Here is a 21,325-nt window from a genome sequence, read left to right as displayed (position 1 = left end):
TTTATGTAATCACTGGTCTGTAGATGAACATTCGCTTTGCACCCCCACAAGCAGAAGAGAATGACACCGTCCAGAAGTTTGACGTCATTTTAAACGAGACAGCCATCCGGCTGGGCATCCTGAGGCATACCATGGAGAGCCCAGCGCTGGGCGTTAAGATCCAGGCCTTGCGTGACGCGGCGAGTGACCAGCGGGCCCAGCTGGAGCAGGTTGAGCGCAGCGTCAGAGAGATCACTGAGGAGAAGCAAAGCCTGCTGGATATTGCGCTTCACCTGCCCCAGCGATGCCCAGAGGAGTCAAAGATCAGCAGGCCTTAGGAAGGATGCTGGGTGTCCCGGGGAGCAGAAATGGAGGACCTCTGAGCTCAGGGAGTGATTGTCTGCCTTTCCAGCATCTTCTCCTTCGGACATGAGACAAAGAATAGCTGTAATGTCTCCCCTGGCTGGAATCACGAGACCTGGCGTTCTAAGACAGAAACATGCCCACTGACTGACCCACTGCCATCTGCTCCCACCCACTGGGGCTTCGGTTCCCCTAAAAAGGCCAGAACCAAAGTGGCCCAGTAGTCTGAATATTCCAGCACATCCCTAACGGTATATTGCTTTTCATTGCTGTATGTAGTGATTTAGCTGACACAAATGCAATTAAAAACCGTATTAAGCCAAAGATTTCAATGCATGGAGTCGAGATCAAATTATGTTTAAAGGGATTATCATTAAGGGATTATTATTGTTATTAAGGTTTAATTGGGAATCAAGTAATCATTACGAGCTTAACTGGAAATTAGTCCTACGGCATTATTAAAATTCGCACCTCGCTCTGCTTAGTTGAAATGCACAGCCGTGTGTTTTCTCATCCTCACTTTACAGTCCTTTATTCAATTACATTCTGAATTAAAAAGTTGCCAGCTATGTGTCAGAGTTTAATAGCAGATAATGCTGATGAATAATGGAATTGTGCTGATGGGTCCACTCTCCGTCATCTGCCACGGGGCTCCCTCGTCAGCCTATTTGGTTTTGCTCAATAATGGAATTCTGTCAAAGCCCATGATTTAATTAAAAGTCTATAATGGTATTGAGGAATGGCTTTGGGAATGTTGAGCAAGGGAAAATGGAGAGTTCTGCACTTCCATGTCAGAAATGATTTAAGCCTGCTTTCTATCATTGTTCTAGTTTTGATTTTTACAACGTGTTCCTGATATTCATATTGTCCACATGGTGGTGCTGTTCATTTCTGGTGAATGAAATCACAGTATTTAAGATTTTCTAAGGTACAGTCAACAAGTGCAGAAAGACATGATCTGGCAGCCAGACGTCATTTTTCTTCCAAAGTTAATTACACATAATAAATGTTGTTCCTTATGCTAATAATTGCAGCAGAGGTACATTTTAATATGTCATAACTGTAGCCAATTTTTCCAGAAATTGCTAATTACCAGTTTAGTCATATTAATCAATGTATATATATGTGCTAAAGTATAGAACCGTAAAATCATGTTTCAGCTGGTGATAGATGAAATATTTATTTTTGTGTGTTTTATTAAGCAAAATGTAATTTGGTTCTTCATGTTTAGTTCGCAGTGGAATTGCATGCCTTGCTGTTATTTGCGTTCATTCATTCTATTTGTTTTAAATTTGATTGTAGTTAGAGTGTTTTTATGACTATTTGTCTTACATTTTTTTTTATTTTGGGCACTTTCTGAATGTAATATAAGGAAATGTGAGGTTTGATAGAACCAAATAAATAAATCACTTATATTTCTGGGTCACGATATTTCGGAAGGTGACATGCAGCATGTCTAAAATGTTCAGTGGCAGCCTTTATCGAAATATAATGAAACATTATAATCAAACAATTAATCAAACGAAACAGTGTATTTTCATAACAATAAAATGTTAGCATACAATATAAATAAATTTATTGTGATTCATTTTGAAAGTACAAATACTATAATTATGGAGTTATATCTGGAGTTAATGATCTTTCTTTGTCCCTGAATATGCCTTGTGTGATCTACATTTGATTTGTCTCGAGTGATATGCAGCTTACACTACATGGCCACCACACTGATACCTGCACACCTAAATGCATCTCCTGATTATTGTTTCATAATTATTTGTATTTTACCATTAATACGTAAGACTTCTGGGCAGGCTGGCGAACAGAAACACACCAAGCTGGACTGAAGGTAACAATGCAGAGATGGTTTGAGAGTGAAGATGGTTTAACTCAACAAGGAAGAGGAATGGAAACCAAACAGTTACTTTGACTTTGGAAAATGCCATATAAAAAATGCCATTCTCAAAAATTAACGAATAAACCTTGTTTTCTTAAAAAATCATTGCTGGATAATACAGAGCCTCCAAGAAAAGAGTGAGGTAAAGCCCATATGGCACCTTCTGTCACAAATTAGGTCATCATTTATTCATCCATGTATCAATTATGTATCCCCACAAGGCGTCCTCATTCATTCATGTTTCATGTTCACATTGTTCTCTCTCATGTTGCATTTTCATTACCTGAACGAATGTAATGTTTTAAATGCCACAGACACGCTACATACAATCGTGGGTTTGCCTTAAATAAATTATTATTTAAATAAATTATTAGCCATGACTTATAAGTTGGCTGATTTACAAGCTTCGGACCTTCATAGGTCTGGATATTTTTCTTTTAAGACGTGCAGGTTCATGTGCGCAGGAGTGCTGCAGCAGTTTTCCCTTTTAAGTCTGTGTCAGCATTATGGGATAACACAAACAGATCACAGACCACAAACAGACCACAAACAGACCAGAAACAGATAGAAACGCTTTCTCTTTTTTGCCTTTTCCATCAAATTAAAAAATGTATAGGAAAATTTCACTACACAGCATGGTACCCTCCTCTTAATTAGCTCGCCGAGTTTCCATTATAAATGCATTTGCATTCATTATTTCATGAACATGCTTTGTTTCTCGTTGGATGCATGAGGTCAGATCAAGGGAGCTGTTCCACAAAGCAGGACATCTCAGTTAGCTGGGCTAACTTAAGCTAGAAGTCATAATTGTCCAATAGGAATGCTCCTTACCTAAACTCCTACTGGACAATCATTACTTCTAACTTAAGTTAACCAGCTAACTGAGAAATCCTGCTTTGTGGAAAAGCCCACAAATCCTAGAGTTAAGCTTTTTCAGTACGATTCTCGCTGTACTAAATATGCCAAGTCATGCTAAGCCATGGCCCATTATTTATGTTTGCCAAAATGTTGCTATTGTAATATTAACAAATTAATTAATATTCATATTTAGTAATATTAAATTACATACATAGAAACAGATTTTACAGTAATATACAGCATATGCTGGTAAACAGTCATTCCTAATCCCTGTATAAGTATGAGTGACTACCCATGAATGGCTACATTGATCAATTGACAAATTGAAGTTTGTTTTATATGTCTACATACATCAACTTATCAATCTTACTACCGCAAATAAGATTATTAAGTAGTACTGTTAAGAGTACAGTCCTAAATCTTATAAAATACGAGTTAGATCTTACCACTAGGGGGCAGCATCAATGACCAGGCTTCAGGAGGTATGAGACTGAGAAATGCATGTGATAGTGAGCTAAAAAAAAAAAAAGCTGAAGTGGGAGATCATTCCTCTGAACCTGCATCTGAATATCTAGGTCCTGATGGTTACGTGGGAGAGTGGAGTGAGACTAGGATGAAGTCATTGCATGTAAGGTTTGTTATAACAGTAAAGAACAACGGAAATTGCACTCCCACATAGATCAGCTGTCAGAACACGATGTGACTCACTAAAAACTTTGAAGCAATCAAGCTAACTTCATTAAATGAGAGTATAAATAGCACCTCAATTTTGTGTGACCTCAATCTTCTCCATTTCTCTGGATTTTTAAAATACTACTAAAATAATGGAGCCCCATTATACCGTCTCCAGCTTTTACTCAGCAAGTCTCCCTGTGCTATTCTTAGATGTCGCAAATATACTTCTTCCTTTAGTTCCACTTCATTCCTTAAATTCTTCTGCCAAATATGTTACCACAGCTACATTTAGATGTGGTAAGTACACTACTACTCTTACTTGGTTTGGTACACCAACATATCACTAAGCAAAACCCCAGAACTGCATTAAGGGTAGACAAATTGTTGCATTCAGATAAGCCTTTCTGTGCACTAATGTAGTACTGAGCTGTTGTTTTTGTACTTGTGGTCTTCCTGACAGCTTTAACGAGTCTGGCCATATTCCTCCGACCTCTCACAGGAGTGTGTGTGTGTCTGTGTGTGTCCATTTGTGTGTCTACAGTATATGTGTGTGTGTTACTCCTTTTCTATATTTCATAGCCATTACTTCGGCACATTTGTTGTTCTTTCTCTGCCTTCCATTGCTCTTGTAATCTGTCATTTTTCGGTCATATTGACAGTGACACACAATCTGTTTCTGAATGTACAGCCTTTTCTGTATTTCTGCAGCAGTCTGATAAGCTGCTGTTGACACAGCAATCACTGCATGCTCTGCGCTCTGCTGTGATGTTGTTTACAAAGGAAGATGGCCTCATTCTGCTGACATTGTGTCCGACCAAATGTCTATTTTTCTTCATATACAAGGAGTGCTGCTGATGTAACATCACATGAACGTCCCAGGTTATGTCAAAGTATGGCTTTTTTAAGAATATCCTCCATAAATCTCTTGGCCCCAAATTACAGAAAGCTTGGTATGTTTTGTCTGCAGTTTAAACTCTATAACAAAATTAAGACAGCAAACATGGCATGAACAAATTGAAAGAAATGTGCTAAAATGACATTATAATTGTTACACGGCCATATTTATGTAGCAGTATAATTCATATTCAACATATTACTGTGAGAAGAATTATTTTTCCATTTTCATTTCTATAAATGACATACTATGCTCCCTAACCACAATTTAATCTTTTGGAGAATGGTACGTTTCTTTTGTTAGGTTTGACCTTGCCTTTACAGAGAACGCATGGAATATATAGTCAAATGGAAAACGTCTAGCACTACTGTTATGAGGCCTGCCTGTTATGAGGCCTGTCTGCTATGAGGCCTGTCTGCTATGAGGCCTGTGCATACAATGTGGTGTCCACTCCCCTGCTTGGTGCGGATTCTTTGTTCATTAACAACATGCTGGTGGACGTAAAACAATTCAGGATTTTTCCACCCGGTGGACAGTCATCCATTTTTTCAAAGGTTGACCTAGTGTATGGCTACCATCAAGTCCCTGTGCATCTCAAACAAACACTGCAGTCATCACTCCATTTTGGCTTTTTGAATGTCTGAGGATGCCCTTTGGGCTTAAAAATGTTTCCTAGTCTTTCCAGAGGCTCATGGACAGTGACCTGCCTTTCTTGTTTGTCCATCTGGATGACAATCTGCTGGCCAGTAATTCCAGGGCTGACCATTTGGTGCACCTTGGACCCTTATTCAGCGTCTGAGCAGCCATGGGCTGATCATCAACCCACAAAAATTCCACGTTGGCTTGTCCTCCATTGTTTTCCTTGCCCATCGTATCTTAGAAGATGGGGTGATCCCACTGCCTTCCAAAGTGGAGGCTATCTCTGCATTTCTGCAGCCTGATATGGCCAGAGCCCTGCAGGATTTTGGGTTTCCATCTGATATCTGACTGAGTGGTCTGTGCCACCTTGTCCGTGGCTTACTTGTAACCTCTGTTATAGCCAACCCCATGTACTGACAGCTGGACCCTCCTTATACCTGGACTTTTATACCTGGACTGAACGCAATTCTACTTTATAAACTGGGACTTGTTATTTTCAATTTCCTCTGCCAGCTCCTGGAGGATGGACCCCCCCGTTTGAGTTGCTTCCAAGGTTTCTTCCTTCTCGGAAGTTTTCCCTTTACATTGCCACCTCACCAGGGGCTTTGGGAAGGGATCATTTAAAGCACTTGGAAACTATGTAATGTTGTCAAAATATGTTGTACAAGTAAAACTGAATTGAATTGAACACACTTAGAATGGATTTTTTTTTAATAGTTCTGTAGTTTAACCCAGGGACGGATTATGGGTTGTGTGCCCCCCCCCCTCACCACCACCAGTACCACCACCACAACCACCACAATTCAAGGGCCCTTGGCAGCCAAACGCCCTCCCTATAGGGTCAGGGGCCCTTGTAGGCAGATGATCAAAGAATGTAGGCCCTCTAAAATAGACAAACAAAAATACATTGTTGATAAGCATTGCAGATTGTTTTGGGCTAGGGGCCCCATGGGCCCCCTGCACCCCAAGGGCCCCTGGGCAGCGGCCCCGCTTGCCCGATCCGTGATCCGTCCCTGGTTTAACCAAAGAAGAATATCAAGCCCAGTCTATACTTGTATTATGATGATTTAGTAATATCTGGCATTGGCTATGACAAAAAGAGTACCAACTGTCTGTATGCATTTTTAAAGATAGGAAGCAAATAACATAATGCTTTTAAATGGTTAATTTACCCCAGTCAGTGTTGTGGCCTGCGAGCATGACAGACAGCATTCCTTGGAAATGAAGAGTCTTGTCTGCACCCCCAGCTCTCCAGGGGTATGGTCATTTCTGTGATGACGGGATTCATGCACCTTGTTACTGGTTCTCCTCTTTTACATCATCTTTCCCAGTACATTGGATCTTTTCTTAATATACCCAAAATAATATTTCTTTCTATCCATGATTCGCTTAAAATGTCTCACCAGCACCAAAGTTTAAAGACTACTGAGATTTTTTGGCCTTGACTGGGGTATTTATGACACTGAAGACACTGCCTCTGATGTTATGTTTTTCACGTGACTATATCCCTATATAATGACAGGGTAAACCAATGAAAAAATACCTCTATAAGTGCAGATAGGTTTTGATGCTTTTAAATATTTTTGTTAGCCTATTTACTGTGTTATTATAATAAATACTGTTTTGTGCTTTTATGCAAAATGCACTTTCTAGATGGCAAATTTTTATTTACAACTACACATATAAAGTACATTTCTGTGCGTTATGTTAATGAATACTCTGAATAGGAACGAGTAGACGTACAATTCTGTCTAAATGTAAATAATTACATTTGGAAAAAAATAAAGAGATTTAAACAGGGTTTGTCATCTCACTTTACTAATGAAAATTGACTATATAAGTCGAAACCTTCCACGGAAACATATCAATATCCGGTTTATGAAGGTCCAAACCAATGGCAAATTATATAAAACGTAATGATACTGGATACTGAGATATCGATTCTTTCGATCTGAATATTAAATTTATAATAATTAAATTTTTAGAAACAATCTAAAAACTGTTACTCCGTTGACCCCCCCCCCCCCAACCTTATAATTTTGTTTAATTTATGTTTATATTTATGTTTATAAAGGTAGCACAACATGCAATTGTCATAGGAAGCACGACCACCCATTTCGTTGTCAACACCTCGTTCCCACTCCCGGCAGGACACCAGTATCGGTATCAGTGACACCAGCTTTGCGACTGGTCGAATTGGATCGAACAGAAAATCTGTGGTATCGCCCATCCCACCACGCGCTGGGAGGGTGGACTCTGCACGCGCTCCCATTATGGAGGCTGGTTTCTCTTGCAGTTTCGTTTTGCTTCGCAGGGGGCGCGCCTGCGCGCCGCCGCTCCGTCACGCTCATAAAGGCTTCGGCGGCGCCTTCGGTCCGGCCGGTTACTGCGGCAGCCTTGTGCTCTGCATTAGTGTGTTACTCTCCTCTCAAATTAACTAAAGCAGCCGGAGATGCCTTCAAACCAGAACATGCAGGGTAATTCAAATCGGCATAGGAATATATAGTTTAATGAATATGTATACGCATTGTTTTGTTGCACTGGTTTCATTAATATGCTTTATTCTTAAAAATGTTATTCGAGGTTCGTGGGGGGTGGTGATGGTTATTCCCGATCGTCTCCCCCCCCTTTTGGCGGTTTTGTTCATAATGTCGATTTCTTATTCCAGGAGGGAAAGCATTTGGGTTATTAAAAGCTCAGCAAAGAGAGAAGCTGGAAGAAATTAATAAGGTACGTCATCCGTGCGCTTTATATATGAACGTGCGCCCCTCTGTTTGCGACGTGAGATCAGGCGCGCGGCCGCCCGTACCGCCACAGTCCCAGTTATTAAATGATGCCGCGACGGCGCTGCATGGGGCGAAGGGAAGTGCCGCTTACTTCCAGTGCGTTTCCCATGTTTTCTGCTTTTTAAACGCAGATGGGGGGACATGGTGTGTGGTTGGTAGTCAGCAGGGTCACTGTACGGGGAGTTCTGTCCCGAGCAAAATTGCAAAGATGGGCAAGCAGCTACTTGTTGCATACTAGTCATGTCTTTCAGTCTTTGGCAGAGCGGCGTGATTTTGATCTTAAAAATAAGGAGATACGTGCCCGGGAGAAGCAGCCGTCTGCAGCCGCCTCTTCGTGGCAAATCGCACTTCTAGGTGCCTGACCTGTAATCGCCTTTTTCTGTAATATTACTGTAATATTAGGCGACGATGTGCCGAGGATGTGGTGTGAAGGTCAGTTAGCGCCCATAATGCTTTGGAAACCGTTGCGTGAATGCGCACAAGAATAGCACGTATCAGGAATGGTATTAAAAATGTACATGTCCAGTGATGACAGGATTTAAAGATACTTTACATGCGCGTTCCCACGCCTTGGTCGTCCTCTGGAGTCCCTGTGAGCCGGTGTGTCCGCGGAAGGACGATGTCTGGTGTGAATCTGATCATTAGTTTATCCCAGATCTGTTTTATGTGGCAATTGTATGATAAAGCAGTAACCCATGAGAACTTGGATGTACAGTATTCTGTTTTATTGGTTAGCAAAGTGCCCCAGGCTGTGAAACCAGCGTCTGAAGGTCAAATTAATATCACCTGAGTGTGTAGGAGGCTTGAAAAGTCACTTCATGCAGAACAGAAGCGAAATTAGCTGCTCCCAGTGTGATTAGTGGCATATTTAAATATGGGCTGCCGTCTGAAACCTCCATCTCTGCTCCATTTTCTGTCCGTCTTTGGCAGGAAGTTCAGCACCATCCCCTGGGTCACTTGGGACACAGTGTCCAATCTCTCGGTCATGCCGAATGATCTTGCGTGTACTGTGTCCATTCTGGCTAAATGCTTGATTACATCCGGGTGATGATTTTATTTTCTCTCCTCTACTATATCCTCTGTGTTTGCATGTGAGAACATCTTGCCACAGTCATCCTATATTTGGTCTAATTTGAACTGATTTCAGTGCAGAGGAATTAAATATTCTGATGAACTTTTCCTTGTCTGTTTCTTTGAAATAACAGATTCATGATTTGCAGTATAACAGCTCAATACCACTGTGCTCTGAAGTCATGAAGTGATTTTTTTGGTCCTCTGTTATTGAGTTTCCTAAGTATGGATGTTAGTCTGTCACTTACTGTTAATGTCCATCCCCCCAATGATTTGCTCCAGAAACAGGAGGGGTGGCATTAGTTGTGAATTTCAGGCTGTTGAACATGTTTTACTTGAATTGTTGAAATAACATCACTATGGGATGGCTTTATTGCCCCCCGCCCCCCCCATGTCCAGATGCTTGTCACATGCCGTCATCCTCACACTCCTTCACACTCACGCCACTGCACGTTCGTATGGGCGTAGCAGGCCTCTCCATTCCTTGCAGCTGTGACTTTAGTGCATCTGCTCAGATTTGAAATCCTCTGAGTGTAAAAATAAACTGGTTCTTTGGGTGCACATTTAGTGGAAGCTTCTGTCTAAAGCTGTTTGATAAGCAGCTTGATTTGTGCTTTACCTCTATATTGGAATCGGCTATTTTATTAAAACCGGTTAAGCGATGGTCATGTTGATTTGCTATTCAAGAAAAACCTGCCTGGTATGTAAATGAATGATTGTTTGGCTATCACTTTCGTTATTGCAAAGCTGCATGCTGATACCTGTGCCAGATACCTTCTGCTTGCTCTTGCTGGTGCGTTGACAAAGTCAAGTACAGCCCCTCCACCCCCCCCCCCCCCCCACACACACACAAACACATTCAAAAGTCCAAGGATCAAAGTTAACACTGAACAATGACTCAGAACACAGTTCTTGAAGTTGAATCTATCAGCTGTTGTCTGCTTATAAATTCTGCTCTGTCAGCAGCTTTTCTTAAGTTTTATGATGTCTGCATCCATAATTAAATCCCTTTTTACCGGGCTGCTTGTCTTTAATCCTGTCCATATGCATGATATGATATGTCTTTAAGACACAGATTTCCAGGGTCATCCTTATATTTTATTCAAATATGTATTTTTTTTTCTTATGAAGCAGGATCATGATATTATCTGTTTTGTTTTTAAGTGTATTTTGCAAGTTACTGAACAGTACAACCAAATTAATCCCCCTGTTTAAAAAACCAAAACCCTATATGATAACAGAATTTGAAAGAAATATTATCAATATCAATTCTTCTTGGGGACCAATTTCTCCATGTAATTCATGCTGGTGTGATGCACAAAAGGGGAATTTGTTGCATGTCTTGCATTGCATGAGACGAGGAGGGGAGAGGAAGAAGTCGAAGGCAGCACTACCTACTGTTTGCTATTGGCACTTTACTGCTGTGTTGGAATGGATTTGGATACGTGTTTGAGCCATAGTACTGTAACTGATATAATGTGCCCTGTAGGTGGATACCAATAATCTCTCCGTAAAGACAGATCGTGGAGACAACTTAATTGTTCGTAATGTAATATTGGCAAATCGCACACCCCTAGTTTGTGACACACTAATTCCTACCGTCTGTGGGTTTGGAAGTCCTATTTTCCAAGTTCAGATATTAATTGCTTCATTAAGGAGCTAGCTGTAATTGAAATGTTTTGTCCATTTTGTTACTGTCTAGAGCCTTGGTCAGTGACTGTTAGCACTGGCTTAGCCTGGCAGCTTCTGCATAGATACTATTCCATTTGTTTCTAACCTTTCTGTGTTATATCAGTAATCTGACTGTTGGCACTGACCCCAGCTTGTTTCTTATTTCCTGAAGGGTCATCAATTAAATTTATTGCATACAGCAGGATATTTTTTGAAGGATGGCGTCTTGGATGTCCTGAGCTGAGGTCAGCAAAAATGATGTACTTCTGTTTTATCCTCTTTGCAGGAATATCTCGAGGACCAGAAATACAGTGATGAGGAAGACCTGGCAGAGAAGTTGGATTCCTTTAAAAGTAATGTTTGTTCTGCAAAGTGTGCTGAATTTCCCAGAATGCCTTCTCTTCTGCTCCTCCTTTTATGGTGTGGAGTCTCTTTGCTGTGAGAATCATCTGAATGTGTTTTCATATCAAATAACGAGCCTTAATGGTAGTACTTCACACATTTTGCCCCCACAACAAAAGAACTAGCTAAATAATTAGGTCTGTGACTGTTTAGTCCTTTTTCTGTACTTTTGAATCACTTCATTTGAATATCTATTCTTCTTGTTGGCTGCATGCGTCTGTCAATGCAAAGGCCACCGGTGGCAGTTGGCAATGTCAAATGTTGCAGTGGAATGTGGAGGAATGTCTGACAGAATTCCGCATCCTGTTTGTCCTAGAGGCCACGATCTGCTGAGAATGTGACACACAGAGGTTTGAATTCCATGCAAAGTAGCGCTGTGGTTTTAGGCACGCCGCTAATTCTTCCCAAGGTATTTTGCTGCCACTAGCTTCATTGCAGCTGTTGTTGCCTGGGAACGGTCATGCACCAAGGGACCCTGAGCTTCTGCTGTTCATTTAAGTATTCCCTGGCAGAGGGAGCTGTGTGACGCGATGGCCCCTCGCATCCTGTAATTCTGCCATAGCCTTGTCGTCACCCTGAAAGTACCGTGTTTGTTTGCTTTGCTTTTATCGTAAAATTTTTGTTTTTGCCGCAATCAGTACTCGGTCTTTTGGCGTGGAGTGAGTTGTAAGTCTGAGCCTGATGGGCTGAACACTCCCGCCCCTCCCCCAAAGTCGAAGGCCAAGTTTGTGGAGAGAAAGAGGTTTTTGTTTGTGTTGAAAAGACGTAAACTGCACTCGCAGCCCCCAGCCAGCCTAGTCCAGCAGGCCGACCTCTGAATGATGAGTTTGTGCCAGCCAGGGCGATGCTCATGGCAGTCTTCACCTTCAGATGTAACCAGGGGAGCCATGTGAGGGGCAGAACGAGCCCAGCAGGGACCCCCTTCCAGCCATCCCCACTAGCCTGGGACGAGGCACTGGGGGTGCGTTTCTCAGGAGCATAGTATGCTAACTGTGCCATTGAATTGGTCCAGCCTTTTAAGCTGGTAATGGGAGCATTTAGGAAACGCACCCCAGGACGGTTCTATGCAAATGGGGGGAGCGATTGAGGTAGGGACTGACACACACACACACACACACACACACAAAGCATTCTTGTGACAGGACAGGGAGAAATTTGGGAGCCCGGTGCCTGGAGTTCAATAACAACATTGTCATTGTTCTCCTTTACTCACACGGTGACACAGTTACAGAGCTCAAGTCAGCCCAGATACAGTCTACCTTTTGTGACAGGGACGAGGCTGGGTTAGTCTGGGGACTAACTGTACAGCTCCAGTCTCAGGAGACCTGAATCTTCTACAGCTGATCTCAGATTAATGTACCATGCATTTACCAAGATTTTTTTTAATAGTAATTTTTACGTTTTTTTTTTTCCTTTGGTATTGTAATCTCTTTCCAGAAATAAAAAGTAACCAAATGGAAGTATTAAAAACAAAATTCTGTGGTAGGACTTAGTTTTGTTGTAAACAACCAGAATTTCCTCAAGATGCATCCATGAGGTGTCATTTTATTAAAAGCTAAATGTCAACCTTGGTTTCAGAGATTGACCTAAGCAATTAAAACTTTTTAATTAGCTGAATCAGAGTATGCATGTTGCTGCACTCACATCTCTAGAGTCAGTGTTTTGTTCCCCTGTAATTGTTAATTATTTTAGGCTGGAAATACTTTGTAGGGCAGCTCATGTTCTGTTTTATATTGGCGTTTAATGGGTTTGTTAGGGTTTATTTTTATACGAGTGACTGGGGCATTTCATGAAGCAGGTGACATGGCAAGCTGTGCAGTTCGTAGCCTTCAGAGATAGCTGTAAAGCCCACGTCCGCTAGCCCTTGTGTGAACGGCAGGCCGACCCGGCTGTAAAGCCCACGTCCGCTAGCCCTTGTGTGAACGGCAGGCCGACCCGGCTGTAAAGCCGACGTCCGCTAGCCCTTGTGTGAACGGCAGGCCGACCCGGCTGTAAAGCCCACGTCCGCTAGCCCTTGTGTGAACGGCAGGCCGACCCGGCTGTAAAGCCCACGTCCGCTAGCCCTTGTGTGAACGGCAGGCCGATCCGGCTGTAGAGCCCACGTCCGCTAGCCCTTGTGTGAACGGCAGGCCGACCCGGCTGTAAAGCCCACGTCCGCTAGCCCTTGTGTGAACGGCAGGCCGACCCGGCTGTAAAGCCCACGTCCGCTAGCCCTTGTGTGAACGGCAGGCCGATCCGGCTGTAGAGCCCACGTCCGCTAGCCCTTGTGTGAACGGCAGGCCGACCCGGCTGTAAAGCCCACGTCCGCTAGCCCTTGTGTGAACGGCAGGCCGACCCGGCTGTAAAGCCCACGTCCGCTAGCCCTTGTGTGAACGGCAGGCTGATCCGGCTGTAGAGCCCACGTCCGCTAGCCCTTGTGTGAACGGCAGGCCGATCTGGCTGTAGAGCCCACGTCCGCTAGCCCTTGTGTGAACGGCAGGCCGATCCGGCTGTAGAGCCCACGTCCGCTAGCCCTTGTGTGAACGGCAGGCCGACCCGGCTGTAAAGCCCACGTCCGCTAGCCCTTGTGTGAACGGCAGGCCGACCCGGCTGTAGAGCCCACGTCCGCTAGCCCTTGTGTGAACGGCAGGCCGACCCGGCTGTAAAGCCCACGTCCGCTAGCCCTTGTGTGAACGGCAGGCCGATCCGGCTGTAGAGCCCACGTCCGCTAGCCCTTGTGTGAACGGCAGGCCGACCCGGCTGTAAAGCCCACGTCCGCTAGCCCTTGTGTGAACAGCAGGCCGACCCGGCTGTAGAGCCCACGTCCGCTAGCCCTTGTGTGAACGGCAGGCCGATCCGGCTGTAGAGCCCACGTTACGCTAGCCCTTGTGTGAACGGCAGGCCGATCCGGCTGTAGAGCCCACGTCCGCTAGCCCTTGTGTGAACGGCAGGCCGATCCGGCTGTAGAGCCCACGTCCGCTAGCCCTTGTGTGAACAGCAGGCCGACCCGGCTGTAGAGCCCACGTCCGCTAGCCCTTGTGTGAACGGCAGGCTGATCCGGCTCGCTGGCTCCGTTACAGATGCTCTTCGGGGACGCTCGCTCTCACGTTACTCGCTGCTGTCTAAGCAGGTCACTTTTTTTAATTCCCCTTCCTCCCCATGGATTTGGAAGCCCTTTCCTTATCTGCTGTTACCATCAGGCTTTGTCTGCTGTGCATAACCAAGGTCTGCAGAAGACACAGCTGTTCCCACGCAGGCTGGCTGCTCCAAGCACCTGTCTGCCTTCTGCATGCTGGCCTGAACAAGTGCGCCACTTTTCCCAGCTAAGCTGTTCAAGCTGACTTTCCCTGGAGACTGCATTTGATACAATTTCACAAGAAACTCCACAAAGATCTCCTAAGTCAAATGGCTGTAGCGCATAACCAGCAATCAGTGTTTTACATGGAAGGCGGCTGTGTGTAGCCGGGACAGTCTTTGGAGAGAGATCGTGTTCCCTGGGCCAGAGACTCTGCTCTTCCTGATAGTCTGTTGAATTTTCATTGTGGAGGAAATTTGATTGTAGATACGCTGTGGTATAATTAGACAATGTTTGATGTTGGGTGATTTGTGATTTCCCCTCTCTCTCTCTGTTTACCCAGACAAATATGCCGAATTTGACCTAAATGACCAGGGAGAAATCGGTGAGTAGATGTTTATAAACAACTTTTGAAAAAGTATAGCTTTCTACTTATTTAGAGCTAGTTCTTTTTTCCTTTTGGGTATACTAAGAGTGCTAGGAGCTGTTAAGAATTAATTGCATACTTTTGAAACATGAATGAGTGATGTTACTGATGCCGTCAGAACATGTTAGTCTGTTCCGGGCCTTTCACACACAGCAGTGTTTGTGCCGTGCTGGCCACTGGGTTCGGCACAAGATGCCTCCTTCTTTTGGCCCTGCTGGTATTCGCCACAGTGTGCAGCTGTCTAAGTTCAGAGTTCACACATGAGGTCGCCACACAACGCTGCCACATGAGGTGTGCAGAATGTCAGCAGTTCAGAAGCCTGATGGCTTGTGGGTAGAAACTGTCTCTGTGTCTGCTGGTGCGGGTGCTGGTATGGGTCTTCCTTAAAAAGAAGGAAAGGGAAACTGTTGGCTGGAAGCGGAATCGAGGCAGGTGTGTGTGAGAGGTGAAGCGTGTATTTGCACATGCGGCATTTACAGGTGTGCTTCTGCATCAGATATGATGGCATTGAAGAGGATGATGGAGAAGCTGGGGGTGCCCAAGACCCACCTGGAGATGAAGAAAATGATCTCGGAGGTTACCGGGGGCAGCAGCGACACAATCAACTACCGGGACTTTGTGAAGATGATGCTGGGGAAGCGCTCAGCCGTGCTCAAACTGTGAGTGGTGGAGGGGGTGCGAGGGGGGGGGGGTTTGCTGGGTCTGACGGAATGAATGGCTTTCTGAGAATCGCTCTGAGGTGACACTGCCCCAGACCTTTACTGCTTCATCAGCTTTTTAAAGGGGCAGAGTTATAAATCACTGACTTTGATTTATCGTTGTATCCCACAAACTTCGACCTACAGCTGCCACTAATGACTCTTTTTATATGGATGAATCTATCGACTATTTTACCAATTGGTCAATTAATTTAAATGATTAATTTTCCTCCAGAAAATTAAATAGGCGGTTTATTTTTTTGACAACAAACTGTATGTCATTGCAGGGCTTTACATAATGGACTCCGGCTTTTCAGCACTACACACAATTCGCTAAGCAAATTAGCAGTATTCCTAAAATATTAAGAGATGCGTTTTGTGATGCCCAAAAGTTAGTAATTCAATGGAGATTCTAAGGTAGCAGGTAGACAACTTTATGGTTTTAGTAATGAGTGTAGCTACATGCTACATGGCTCTCCGTACTAACGGTAAATTAATAAACATTAATAGACGGCCTTATGGTGCTTTCGCTTATTCTGACGGTCCATCATCCAGAATAGCGCCTGTGCGAGTCCTCTTCAGGTGCCTGTGCATAGGTGATGTATTTTCAGTGTTGATACCATCAACTACGTCGGCCAGCCGCGGCAGCCCAGCCCAGCAAGCGGACCAGTCCAGCTCTTGCAGTCTATCTCACCATGGCGTGTAGTTCCATATCCAGGGTCGGTGCATGTCAGTGCATTGCCTTTACTGTGCAAATGTTGTTTGTGCCCTATTTAGGCACCTTCGGCCCTCCTCCCCAGCAGTGTCCTGATTGAATTACCTATTGGGGGGAGGGAGTTTGCGTTATTGAGGAGTGCTGGGGTATTCAGTGGGACCGTTAATTAGGGTCTTGAGTCCCCCCCCACTCAGAGACTGGCACCACACCAGCCTCCCCTCCCAAGGCATCACATGATATCACATTGTTTTCTGCGGGGGGGGGGGGGTTCTCTCTGCAGTGAGTAATGGTCATCTTCTCTAGCACTGGGATTTTTGCAGTATTGTGTCAGCATTTAGGAATCTAAAAAAAAAGTTCTGCAGTCATTTAATACTGACAAATCTGCTTCCAGTCCTAAGCACTGGTCCTCCTTAGCAATACAGATGGTTTCTTCCACCCATTAGTATGATCATGTTAAGATTTCCGTCATGGAGAGTGGGTATTTTAGTGGGTATTAGTGCAGATTGAAGGCAGTTTAGGTAATCCGAATGAAATGTGCTAATGTGAAGTCAGATAAAATACTGAACTCATCAGAAAGCATACGTGTCATTTTTGTAGTAAAAGACATGATAGCTTTCTGTAAGTTCTACTTCACAGTTGTTATAAACTGCAGGACATGATTTTTCATCTTTTAGGAATTCTGCTCCTTCTTATTTGCCGTCACCATCACTTTGAGCGGTTGGCTAACTATCTTGGAAGAATCTTTGTCCCATTTTGCCAACATTGTCCAGCAAAATGCATTTTATTGTGTGTTTTTTCTCCCCCCAGTATGAGCTAGGTAGCACACATTCTAGGCTTTTAATTTGGGGCACAGTGAAATCTGCTGTAATTACTGGAGTAATTTGGCCTACACACATGCAGTGAGTGCTTGGAAGTGGAGTGCTGCCCTCGATCGTGCAGTGCCGCAGCTCAGGGCAGGGGCACTGCATGCGTCAGTTTGCACGTGCAGCATTGCAGATGCCAAGGGCGCAGGCCCGGGGGTGGTAGGCTGCAACAGCAGTTATCATGTCACATGGAAGGTGACTCCCTACAGGGAGAGTTGCTGTAATAAACAGGAATTGTGAATGTGATAAAACGTGTGGCTATAAGAGTTCCAGTTAGCTCAGTCCCTGCTACAGAGTAATTTCACCATATTGTATCATTGAGTGCTTTTCATCAAGGGAGGTTCTACTTGCCTTTCCAGTAAAAAATGAAGTATATAAATCCACTGGTTAGTTTTCTGAATGCTGCCCAAGATTTACTTTTTCCACTATCTGGCCAAAAAAAAAAAACCTTGGAATGAAATGCTTGTGAACAGCTAAACTGTATTATAATACGTTTTAATTATCTTTTGCCGGTGGACTTGGCAGCCGAAATCAGACGAGCTGTGGGCTTGATAGGAATGCAGATTAATGAGCCGTTTTTGTGTGGTTCACTCCCAAACCTTTTGTGTTTGGCTCTGTCATCCTCACAGGCAGCAGGGCTTAAAGAGGAGGCTGCAAAAGCCCCCTCCTCCATTTGTAACCCCCCCTTCCGCAATATTCTGAACACCATAGGAATATGCAGACACGCTTAGCACTTGTGAGGTTAATTAATACTTGTTTGGCCAGAAGGTATGAGAGCGTCTCTCTGAATCATAGTCAACCGCGGGTAACTGGGGTAACTTCTGGCCCTCTGACGGGGTTTCATTTTGCCACCAGTTTAACCATTGGGATTTCTGATTAGCTCTTAATGGTTCAGGAGGTTGCATTCTAGGGAGTAAAATTAGTCCAGTTTTTGGCTCATGTTTTAATAAATACCTTAATTATCTTAATGGATGTTCTGTATTTTGTCCTGGTTTCTTTGCTATCTTCTGAGCAGCATCCTTCATCTCTCCTCTTCCTCACAGCCCTCTCTCACTTCCCTGCGTGACTGCTGTCTCTCTCTCTCCCTCCCCCAGGGTTATGATGTTTGAGGACAAGGCCAATGGTGCAAGCTGCAAGCCGGACGGGCCCCCACCCAAGCGAGACATAGCCAGCCTGCCGTAGATGGGGGGTGGGATTGTGGGAGGGATTGGAAGCACCTTGGTTATCCACTGGTCCACTCATTGTCTTTCTTCTGAGAATGTAAATAGCCTTATTGCGAGTCAGACTTTGAGACTGAAGGAGAATCTTTGTAGACTGTGAGATTTCATTTCCATTTAAAAAGTGGGGAAAACTATATTTGCTGTGAAAAAGTAATGGCAGTAGTTTTTATATGAGTAAATAAATGTATATATTTGTATTAAAAATGAAATAACAGGGTTAATATTTTTAATTGCCACTCCAGCTCACCTTAAACCACAGGAAACTGAAGACCATTTATTTCTTAAAATAGCAGATGCAGTGTTTTTCTTCCTTCTTTAATTTTTGAAGGGGCTTAAAATCCCATTTTCTTCAGGTGTAGGAAAGGCTGGCGCTAACTGCAGGTATCCATCAGGAGTCACTTCCCACATGTAGCATTAAATCCAGCTCAGTCTAGACAGGCTTCCCCATTGGCCAGCCTGAATTTCACAGTTCTGTGCTGTTGATGTGGCTTATCTGAGGAGCAGGAGATGGAGATCTTGCTGTCAGAGCGTGTGACAGCCTGTTATTGTAGGGGAGCTTGGCCTGGCTGAGGCTTTCAGCAGCTGTCTAGGTGCTGCCTTCCGCTCTTTCAAGGTTTCTGGGAGGTCCATGTTTCCAGTTATCTTGGTCATATAGTTGGTATGGAAGGCACAACAGATAAAAGCATATTTTCCATTCCAGACCCTAGTCATTCTACTGCAGCTATATGTTTGCTACAGGCTAGCATATGTATCACACTAAGAGCATTTCTGTGTTCCAGTCCGCCGTTTTATCCCTTAAGAATTTCATTTAATGCAGAAATATTTCTCAGTATGAAAGGGAGGGTATTTTATTTTACTTTCTAAGTGATTGAACAGAGCTCAAACTGAAAGGTCCATTTTGGAAAGTCTGCTTTGATATTTGGATGCTTTCTGTTCCCATGACAACCATAGGAGTACCCTCATTGCATGGCTCAGAAATTCACACGAGTCCACCAGTTGAGTATAACAATGTTAAGACTGTATATTTTTTTAACCTAATAGTAGCATAACAGATCATTTGTGTCAATGCTATAAACAGCCAGAGATGAGATTGTCAGAATTCTTTTTTTTTGTTTTTCCTTAGAAGTGTGTGTGTGTGTGTGTGGGGGGGGGGGTTCTTGTTTCTTTTAAATTCTTGGATATGGATTGGGTTGTTCTGAGAGACATTTTCAGAACAACTACTTTTTAGAATGAGATTGTGTTGTCCGTAAGAGAAGATCAGTCTAAATGGTGTTGGTACTGCCTGGGGGAACCTGCCCACTGAAGCACCCTTTTGTGTCCTTATTTCCAACCTAATGTATCAAAACATTTTTTTTGTTCTCCAAGTGCCCCTCTTGTCACTTCTGTTAAACACTAAACACTGTCTGTAACTTTGTAACTTATTAACTGCATTTTTTTAGCTTTGTTTCTGGATAATTTAAGTTTTATTGGAAGTTTAGCAGCTTGTATTTTCTGAAAACACCAAAGGAATTAAAGTTCTTACAGTAATGCTGATGTGTGCAGGTACTGTTTCTATTATGCTTATTATGTATTATTATCTACATAATGTCTTATTTTTCTTATTTTATGGGATAAAGAGCTTAGAGACTTTAAATTGCACCTTTCAGTAAAGTATATTTTAGACTGTGCAGTATGCATTAGTATAAGGAGCTGTAGGGGAGAGACGTTTTTATGGGTTAATGCATTCCTGTAATGCCAATAAAAGGTACATTGTTTTACCTTCGTAAGAGAGAGCATTAAAATAATAAAAATAATAGCATGTACTAGCAGTTCATTTAAAAATGCAGACTGCACCATAAAGAGGCTTTACCATATATGAAGTACAGTATGATGCACAAACATATATGAGCATTTTTATTTATCTTGTTCTAATTTTACATGGGAATTAATGTGGAAAGGAGCTGTACTGCATCAACTGAATGATTTGTATTATTGTAGGCTGATCTTTTAGTAAATCTTTCAAATACACACGCAGAGCAGGCGCTGGTGCATTCCTCATCTGAGTAACCCTCGCGATTTTGCAGTGTTCTTCCTTATGAATCTGCCTAATTAAATGTGTTATATTAAGCAATGTCCTGTTGCTTCCTCCTTTTGAAAGGATGGCATCGCAAACATTGCAGAAATCCATTGGGCTACTTTGAGTTTCCAGAATTTCCACATGACTGAAATCTTGATAGTTTGCAGCTTCGAGCTGCGTGCCTCAGGCTTACTGGAGTGTGTGATTGAATCTGTGCAACCGACGTAAATGGGGCAAACCCGGGAAATTAAATCGATTGGGGTTTGGTGGTCTACACTGATCTGGGGTTGGCTGCAGGGGTAGCAGTCTAAGTAGAGATGTCCAGATCTCCCTCTCACCAGCCAGCTCCTCCGAGGAATACCAAGGCGTTCCCAGGCCGGCCGAGATATAAAATCTCTCTCTGACCTCTTACTGTAAAACTGACCTGCAACTTCATAAATAAGTGTAACCACATGAAACAGCATAAGCTCATTGATGCCAACAGCCAACTACAGGACAAGATCTCTTCCTGTCATGATAAACGCCTGGAGGCCTATTGCCATACATAATAGCAATGTGCTTGTCTGATGGGTCAACATCAGCTACTGCAGGAAGGGCGGAGAAACAAGTAAGGCCGGAAAATTCCATAAGTTATTTCTGAAACATATATGAATAAACATAAAAATATGATGTTCTTGGGTGTGCTTGTGAGTATGTCTGCTCTGAATGCTCAGAGATCACTTCTGCATAGCTGAAGGGTGGAGAAACAGGTAAATCCCATTGGTTAAGTAAGCCTTAATTGGTAATAACTTGCGTGACGGAGCAGAAATACTTAGTAATAACTCAGTTACTACTGAAGT

General features: G+C 43.4%; 2 protein-coding genes across 3 annotated transcripts in view; both read left to right on the top strand.

The window, feature by feature from the left end:
- Positions 1 to 1,757, top strand: part of lamc3 (laminin, gamma 3) — a 68,187-nt gene extending 66,430 nt beyond the window's left edge. The window contains exon 28 of one of the 2 annotated variants that reach the window (XM_049020905.1): positions 55 to 1,757. In XM_049020905.1, the coding sequence (XP_048876862.1) occupies positions 55 to 317 (263 nt within the window). In that variant the 3' untranslated portion in view covers positions 318 to 1,757. Of the gene's footprint in view, positions 1 to 51 lie in introns of both variants that reach the window. The other variant, XM_049020904.1, reaches the window with a different exon arrangement.
- A 5,872-nt stretch (positions 1,758 to 7,629) lies between these two features.
- aif1l (allograft inflammatory factor 1-like) lies at positions 7,630 to 19,957 on the top strand. Its single transcript, XM_049020739.1, has 6 exons — positions 7,630 to 7,780; positions 7,972 to 8,033; positions 11,118 to 11,184; positions 14,851 to 14,892; positions 15,431 to 15,593; positions 18,305 to 19,957. The coding sequence occupies exons 1-6, from the start codon at positions 7,756 to 7,758 to the stop codon at positions 18,390 to 18,392; spliced, it is 447 nt and encodes a 148-aa protein (XP_048876696.1). The 5' UTR covers positions 7,630 to 7,755; the 3' UTR covers positions 18,393 to 19,957.
- The last annotated feature ends 1,368 nt before the right edge of the window (positions 19,958 to 21,325 follow it).

Source organism: Brienomyrus brachyistius, chromosome 7 (assembly GCF_023856365.1).
Source record: "Brienomyrus brachyistius isolate T26 chromosome 7, BBRACH_0.4, whole genome shotgun sequence".
NCBI classification, from domain to species: domain Eukaryota; kingdom Metazoa; phylum Chordata; class Actinopteri; order Osteoglossiformes; family Mormyridae; genus Brienomyrus; species Brienomyrus brachyistius.
This window is presented reverse-complemented; position numbering and strand designations above follow the sequence as displayed.